The 7428-nt window shown below is 35.5% G+C and overlaps 1 protein-coding gene across 1 annotated transcript; it reads left to right on the top strand.

Moving 5' to 3' along the window:
• Positions 1 to 1630: 1630 nt before the first annotated feature.
• On the top strand, positions 1631 to 6274 carry LOC114289458 (phosphatidylglycerol/phosphatidylinositol transfer protein). Its single transcript, XM_028233194.2, has 4 exons — positions 1631 to 1930; positions 4614 to 4715; positions 4972 to 5132; positions 6005 to 6274. Exons 1-4 carry the CDS (start codon positions 1831 to 1833, stop codon positions 6107 to 6109), a joined length of 468 nt encoding a protein of 155 aa, XP_028088995.2. The 5' UTR covers positions 1631 to 1830; the 3' UTR covers positions 6110 to 6274.
• Positions 6275 to 7428: the final 1154 nt, after the last annotated feature.

Raw genomic sequence — 7428 nt, forward strand, 5'->3', positions numbered from 1 at the left:
TTGAATATTCCGACAAGTCTCCAATGCTCGTTTAACGGAAGTCCGACGGTGGTGGAATGTAGGAGCATTTTTAAATTTTAAAAAAAAAAAATTGGCAACAATTAAAAATATATAGGATTAATTGGTGCAAGTATTTTGTTTTGGGATTAAATGAATTTTAAATTTTTGTGTATGAGACATATCAATAAGTTTTTTATTTTATTTTTTTGACTAAATTTGAAATTAACTAAATTTATTTATATATAAGTTTTACTCATTTTTTTTTATCTATTACGGCTGACTGAAGTGGTTTTAACAGTCAAAAATGGCTAAAAATGATCGCGGTCAACTAAAAAAAGTGAAGCCACAGCCACTTGCTAAGAGATTACCCAAAGATTATCAATCCTATAGCAAACCCCTCTGGACCAGCCCCAAAACCCGCGGTACCTGAAGAAGTGAGGAAAGACCAAAAGTGTCAAGGAAGAGCTTGGTGCTTAGAAAACCAGAAGTTACTGAGAATGTTATGTCAGGTGCACTTTCTGTTTGTAGTCACTTAGCTCATGTTCTTTTTTACTCTAGTTCAACTCATTCTTTTGTTACACCACACTTTGTTACCATGTTGGCATCTGTCACGACCCAAACCCGCCCTTATGGGTTTAGCACCGTAACCGGCCAGTAATCCGAGATTACTGAAGGCCTGCTTAACAGTAAAGTAGTAATACAGAGTACAGGGGCTGGCGGAAGCCAAAACAGTAAATGAAAGATGTCTAATGAACTGTGACAGTCTGTATGTAAAATTTTTTTTTAAACATATACACATTCAAAGTATAACAGTATGTGCATACGTCATATACAGGCATACAGGTTAGGGACCAAATCCGGTCAACTAAAAAAAGTGGTCGGAGGCCACTGACAAAGGGGTCTTTTGGAAAGCAAAAAAAAAGTCAGTATTTAGCTTTTTATTCATTTTTGATTATATTATTTTTCATATTTTTTACTTACAAAATAAATTTAAAAAGTTACAAAAATTAATTTTTTATTAACTTTTTAAAACACCACAGAATAAAAGGAGTGTGCCATGACAATGCTAATAATAAAAATGAAGAAAGTGAGGAGAGATTATTTTTAAAATACTGATAAGTGCAAAAAATAAATAAATAAACAAGTCAGAATAATCCATAATTATCCTAAAAATTAAAGATTCAAGAATGAATAAATCAAATATTAAATGGACCCAAAATAACCAAGATTGGACACCGGAGCCAATTATTTGGACCCCTCTACAGATTCATAGTCCCGCGTGTACCACACCTTTCGAGAAAAGGCTGGACTTCAGTATCGGATTGAAAGATATTATTTGATACGTAAAGACCTATTATACATATTATTTTAATAATTTAAATCGTTCGATACGTAAAATTCATCAATTATTATATGTCGGTAAAAAATCACATTAATCGAATATCGATAATTTTTTCATCAAATCAAATTTTTATCAACCGTTTATTTTTTTAATCGTCAAATTATTTTATACAAAATTAATTTTATCACATAATTATCGATATCCAATTAATATAAATTTTTATAAAAATATAATATTCAATTAATTTTACATATTAAATAATTTAAATTATTAAAACGCACTTGTGATGAACGTTCCGAATCCAACAGTATCTTTCTGATCACGGACTAGGAATGAACCAATTCCATCGGGAAAAAACTTGTAAAAGCTTTTGGCATTATTGCTCTTGGCAACATCATCAGCTTTAAAGACCCACGACACAAGCTTCGCCAACAGATACATATTTCAGTGCTTATCTCTCTGTCTCTCTCTACCGTTGAATCATAACGATGGAGGTGATAGTACTTCGTTCCAAGCTCGCACTTCTCTTCCTCTTCGCGGCTTGTGCCGTATTCCTTTCGATTCAAGCCACCGACATCAAATATTGCGGTGAGTTCACTTCTCCCTAATTTCTCTGACACTAAATATTGAGTATGATTTGCTAGCGAATATTTGTGTTTTGGACTCTAAATTTTGGATTAATTGCCGTTTGAATGCTTGCTTTTCTGTTAATGCTTCTGATCAAATCAATTCAGGACCAACGTGTAAATTTGCGAATGCATTAGAAAATGAAAAGGACTTCAAATTTGATTGGTGTGTGTTAATGTAAATTGTAAATGTAAATTGTACTCCACCTACCACCTCCACTTCACCTAACACACTCAACTCTACCTACCACCTCCACTTCACCCCCTACCAGCACCACCACAATCTGCTACCTTCTCTTCTATATATAGGAGTTGTAATCAATATACAGATACACAACAATCTTGTAATACATCAATCATCAATCAATCAATAATACATTTATTTTAACATGGTATCAGAGCTAGGTTGAGAACCTAGTATTTTCGTTCCACCGGCGGGCGGCAATCTCGCCTTGGCCGCCCGCCGGACAAACCCAAATCTCACTCACCTTGGCTGCTTCATGTTCTTCTCAGGAGATAAACTTGAAATGAAGAGTTTACCAAGGTTGCTGGATCTGATCTGATTAAGCCTTGCACTGTTCAAGCAAAAACTACATCTGATCGTAACACATACTTAACCCACTCCAAGATCTTCCCACACGCCGGAGCTCCAACATCACAGAGATCCTCTCTTCCTTCCCACTCCATACACCCACTCCATACACACCCAAGATCTTCCCACACCATGCACAAGAGACCCAGCTAACACACACCTCTCTCTCACCCACGGCTCTCACACACGCCACTCACCCATGCACACTCAGCCACCTCTCTCTCACCCACGGCTCTCACACACGCCACTCACCCATGCACACACCCCGTAAACTGTCCCGACATTGATTCCGGTCAGCTTCTACAATGGTCCAACATGACCCCATAAACTGTCTTCTACATTGGTCTGACACGACCACACAGTGTCTGCTACAACGGTCCGACATGACCCCGTAAACTGTCTGCCACAACGGTCCGACATGACCCCATAAACTGTCTGCTACATCGGTCTGACACGACCATACCGTGTCTCCTATCCTGTTTTATTTATCAGTTTATTTTTCTGTTTTGTGACTCTCTCCAAACTCAAGTTGGCTAGTGCCTATCCTCCTTGAGTTTGAGGGGGGCTGTTAATGTAAATTGTAAATGTAAATTGTACTCCACCTACCACCTCCACTTCACCTAACACACTCAACTCTACCTACCACCTCCACTTCACCCCCTACCAGCACCACCACAATCTGCTACCTTCTCTTCTATATATAGGAGTTGTAATCAATATACAGATACACAACAATCTTGTAATACATCAATCATCAATCAATCAATAATACATTTATTTTAACAGTGTGAATGAATGTAAAAGTAGATACTGACATGTAAAACACAAGATCGAATTCAATAGATTAATGATTCATCCACCGAATTTGTTGTTGTAATGAATGAAGCACTTGGAAATTAAAAATTAAACAATCTGAGCTATGAACTGGAAATTGGAAGCTATCTAGACATTGCAAACAATAGTTTTAATGTTGAAAAATATGCTGGAAATAAAGTGACAGCAACTGCTATTCCCATGTGGCTGCTGCTTTGTAGGAAAGTGTTTTGAAATAAGTCTTGTGGCCCTTCATTCTTGGCATTATCTCCGTTACCTGTTAATTGACCAGCAAATATTCTGCAACCTCATCAACAAATACCCATGTTTGGAGAGAGAGAGAGAGAGAAACGGAGGGAAGCACATATTCTGCTAATATGACCCTTGTCTTGTTAGACATAATCTCACATCGCCAATCTAAGCCACCCAAACTTGGTTAATATAAGGTAAGGGTCTTTCCACTCATAGCCAATTGATTTTGGGGTGGATATTTTAACATGGTACCAGAGTTGGGTCTTAGGTGGCCACTCACCTCCTATGGTACAACGGTCTATCTCTCAATTGTACCTCTCAATCATCTCCACGTACTATTGGGTAGCATGTGAGGGGGAGTGTTCGACATAATCTCACATTGCCAATCTAAACCACCAAAATTTGGTTTATGTAATTCAAGGGCCTCTCCACTCATAGTCAATTGGTTATGAGTTTGAAGCTTTAACATGGTATCTGAATAACATGGTATCTGAGTTGGGTCTTGGGTAACCTCTCACATAACGGTCTATCTCTTAGTCAGACGTCTCAATCACTTCCATGTGCTATCAGGTAGCACGTGAGGGGGAGTGTTCGACATAATCTCACATCAGCAATCTAAGCCACTTAAGCTTGGTTAATATAATTCAAGGGCCTCTCTACTCATAGCCAATTGATTTTGAGTTAGATGCTTCTTTCACAATCACCACTACCGTTTTAGCCTCATCACTCTAACGGACAGCTGGCCTCCATCAACTACTTCCCCTCATCTACCTTAGTTGCATCACAATCATTCGACTTGGCGCTATTCCTTGGTTATTTACTTTTGGTTCAAACAGTTGTTACTGTATTCTCTATGTGGGCATATATATTGCTAAGTAAATTGTATTATAGAATACCATAATGGGCACAAGCTGCACAATTTGATTTGCATAATGGTTTGGTGAATCTGTGGCTGATATTTTCTAGGGTTTTATTGGTATGAGTGCAGACAAGAAAGCTAATTACATTGTTAAGGTTGATGATGTAGAGATATCACCTTATCCAGTGGCAACTGGCAATCCTACCACCTTCACCATTAAGGCTTCTACTGGTAATTTTTTATATACGTGTCCCAATTTTCTCATTCTGGATATTTGTAGCTGTTGTGTGATGATTCTGATGAATATATTGAAATATGGCCAAATTATGGCATCACTTAATATTCCATTATATCTTGTTGATTTTCTAATTTCCTTTTATATTCTATAAACTTGTATAAAGTACGTGGGCAGAAGGCATTCAGTTCACGTACCTCAGACAAATTCCTTGCCGTATCATCAATCAAAATGCTTTCTAACTTCATGCAGATCAAGTCTTAACTGGAGGGAAATTGTCTCTTGCTGTTTCGTATTTTGGGGTGAAAGTCCACTCGGAAACTCATAATATTTGTGAGAAGACATCCTGCCCTATATCAGTTGGCAAATTTGTGCTCTCCCACACACAAACTTTACCTGCACTCACGCCGCCAGTAAGTCAAAAAATTTCCTGATTTTGTACAAAGCTCTTACCAACATACATTTTAGTTAGATTCACCTCACCAGTTAGTCACAGTTTTTATTTTGGCTCTTAACATAATTGCATGAAGGACAGATCCAGGATTACCACTATGGGGGTACAAAAGTATGTTTGGGGGTACAAAGCGTTATAATTTTTAATTATTTTAAATTTTCTGGTATAATATATGATATTTTTCAAATTTTTGGGGGTGCGGTAGATCCATCCTTGATGAAGCATGCTGTGTATGATGTATACTTTATGCTGCCGAGATGCTCAACGAACCACACACTCAGCTGCTAATTATTTTTGTTTTCAGTTTTTTCAAAGGCACATGTCTAGCGATCTGACTTTCATAGGGTTTTCTGACATACTTGAACTGCACTTTCCACCTTTTTATACTGCCATTTGATATCCTAATAATTTTCCCGAAGTCAAACAGTATTCTGAAAAATGGTTTGTGAAAATATAAATAAAAAGTAAAATACTCGGGGACTGATTTTTGGAAATTATTGTATATAACAAATAAATTGTGAAAAATATGGGGAGTGGCTTGGGGAGGTCAAATAAGTTTTTTAAAAAAAATTTGGAATATTAAAAAATTTGTTGGCCAATAAAGGGGGTGACTTTGGGAAGTTCACCATATATAGATTATGGGATCGAATTATACTAAAACACCACTTTTATGGGTATCCATTGAAAATCAGCACATACAATTATGACCTAAAGAAATTACCAATCCACTCAGATTCAACATAAGTTCATTATTGTCATCATTGTTACCCCAAGAATGAACACACATTTATGTGAATTTCTTATATGACTAAAAGTATTTGGCATATTCAGGGTTCCTACACTCTTAAGATGAAGATGCAAGATGAGAAGAAACATGAGTTAACTTGCATTAGCTTCAAGTTCGACATCGAGCTCGGTTCATTCATGTCTATTTAAAGTCCTTGTAAGAATGCATCTACCTTATGTTTACTTGTGCTTGGCTTGTAAGATAACTCTTCCATGAAAGTACAACATCTTGAACCTACTTCAAGTATGGCCTTGCCTGATGATCTTCCATGTTGCACTTATTCCACTGTAGTAATAATGTACATCTTGCCTCGACTGGTGTGTGTTCTGTATTGTGGATGTTTGCCCAGTTTAAGCAACTCCATGCATTCATGTTTGTAGAGGCTTTAACCATTTTACAATTTATTTTTATTTTTTTTAATTCAAAATCAAAGAAATAGTGTACAAACAAACTTTATTCTCAAACTACTGTAAAACATGATTAGCAAGTGAAAAACGTAATTAGCAATCACGTTTTATTGAGAAAAAAAAAATGATTGCTAACTATGTTTTATAGTTTGGGAATAATTTGTTCTTTATCGAAGAATCTTGACTAGTAAATCAGGTCAGTCTTTCCATCCGTGCCTTCTTGTAAACTCCAGGAAGTCGCAGATAAAACTCTTAGGAAATGTTTGGTTCACTAGAATGGTGGATTGGAATAGAATGGTCATTTTTTTTAGCCTCCTTATAGAATGATAATTTTATTTGTAAGTTTTTTAGTAAATCAAACATGAAAGTGGACTGATTCCATTTTAGTTCATTCCAATGAATTAAACATAGCTTTAGTTTAGTGCCGGGTTTCATAAGCGCTCTTGGTCAATCATAGATTTCTCCAGACATGATGGGGATGTAGATACGTACGCTATTTGTTTAATTGTGAATTAAGAGGAAAATAAAATGGTTAAAAGCCCCATATTTGTAAGTTTGCATACATTGCCTGGTGTGTTCATCTCATCATTGTCGCAAATAGGCAAATACTGTTTATTATATATCTCAACTAAAGTTGGACAAATTAAAAATACAAAAAGAATAGTACATTTTTGGGTTTTTTTCTTTGTATTTACTAATTTTTAAAAAAATTATTCATAGATATTTTACTTTTTTAAGTATCTAACAAAAATTATTAAAATGTGATTTTTTATTTTTTATTTTATTTAAAGACACAGTGGCCTCGTTTGGAAAGTTTTTAGTAGGTTAAAATTTTTGTGTTTGGGAAAATAATTAAATTTTTTATAGTTGGATGTGATGTTTGTAAAAAAAAAAGTGAAATAATTATGGATTTGATATGATATTTTATTTTATTGACTATTTTAGCTTCTTTTTTTTTTTTAGATTTTAACCAAAAGAAATAAATCAAAAATCCACTTGCCATGTAAAACAAAAATATTACTTTTCAAAAACTAAACTAAACTTTTGGCATAGATCTTTGT

Source organism: Camellia sinensis, chromosome 12 (genome assembly GCF_055761805.1).
Source record: "Camellia sinensis isolate YWXY chromosome 12, ASM5576180v1, whole genome shotgun sequence".
Lineage (NCBI taxonomy): Eukaryota > Viridiplantae > Streptophyta > Magnoliopsida > Ericales > Theaceae > Camellia > Camellia sinensis.

Excerpts from the sequence above, each read along its gene's own strand:
- LOC114289458 (XM_028233194.2), top strand. The coding sequence starts at position 1,831 with ATGGAGGTGATAGTACTTCGTTCCAAGCTCGCACTTCTCTTCCTCTTC. Across the intron at positions 4,716-4,971 it reads CACCATTAAGGCTTCTACTG|ATCAAGTCTTAACTGGAGGG; the intron begins GTAATTTTTTAT and ends AACTTCATGCAG. Across the intron at positions 5,133-6,004 it reads TACCTGCACTCACGCCGCCA|GGTTCCTACACTCTTAAGAT; the intron begins GTAAGTCAAAAA and ends TGGCATATTCAG.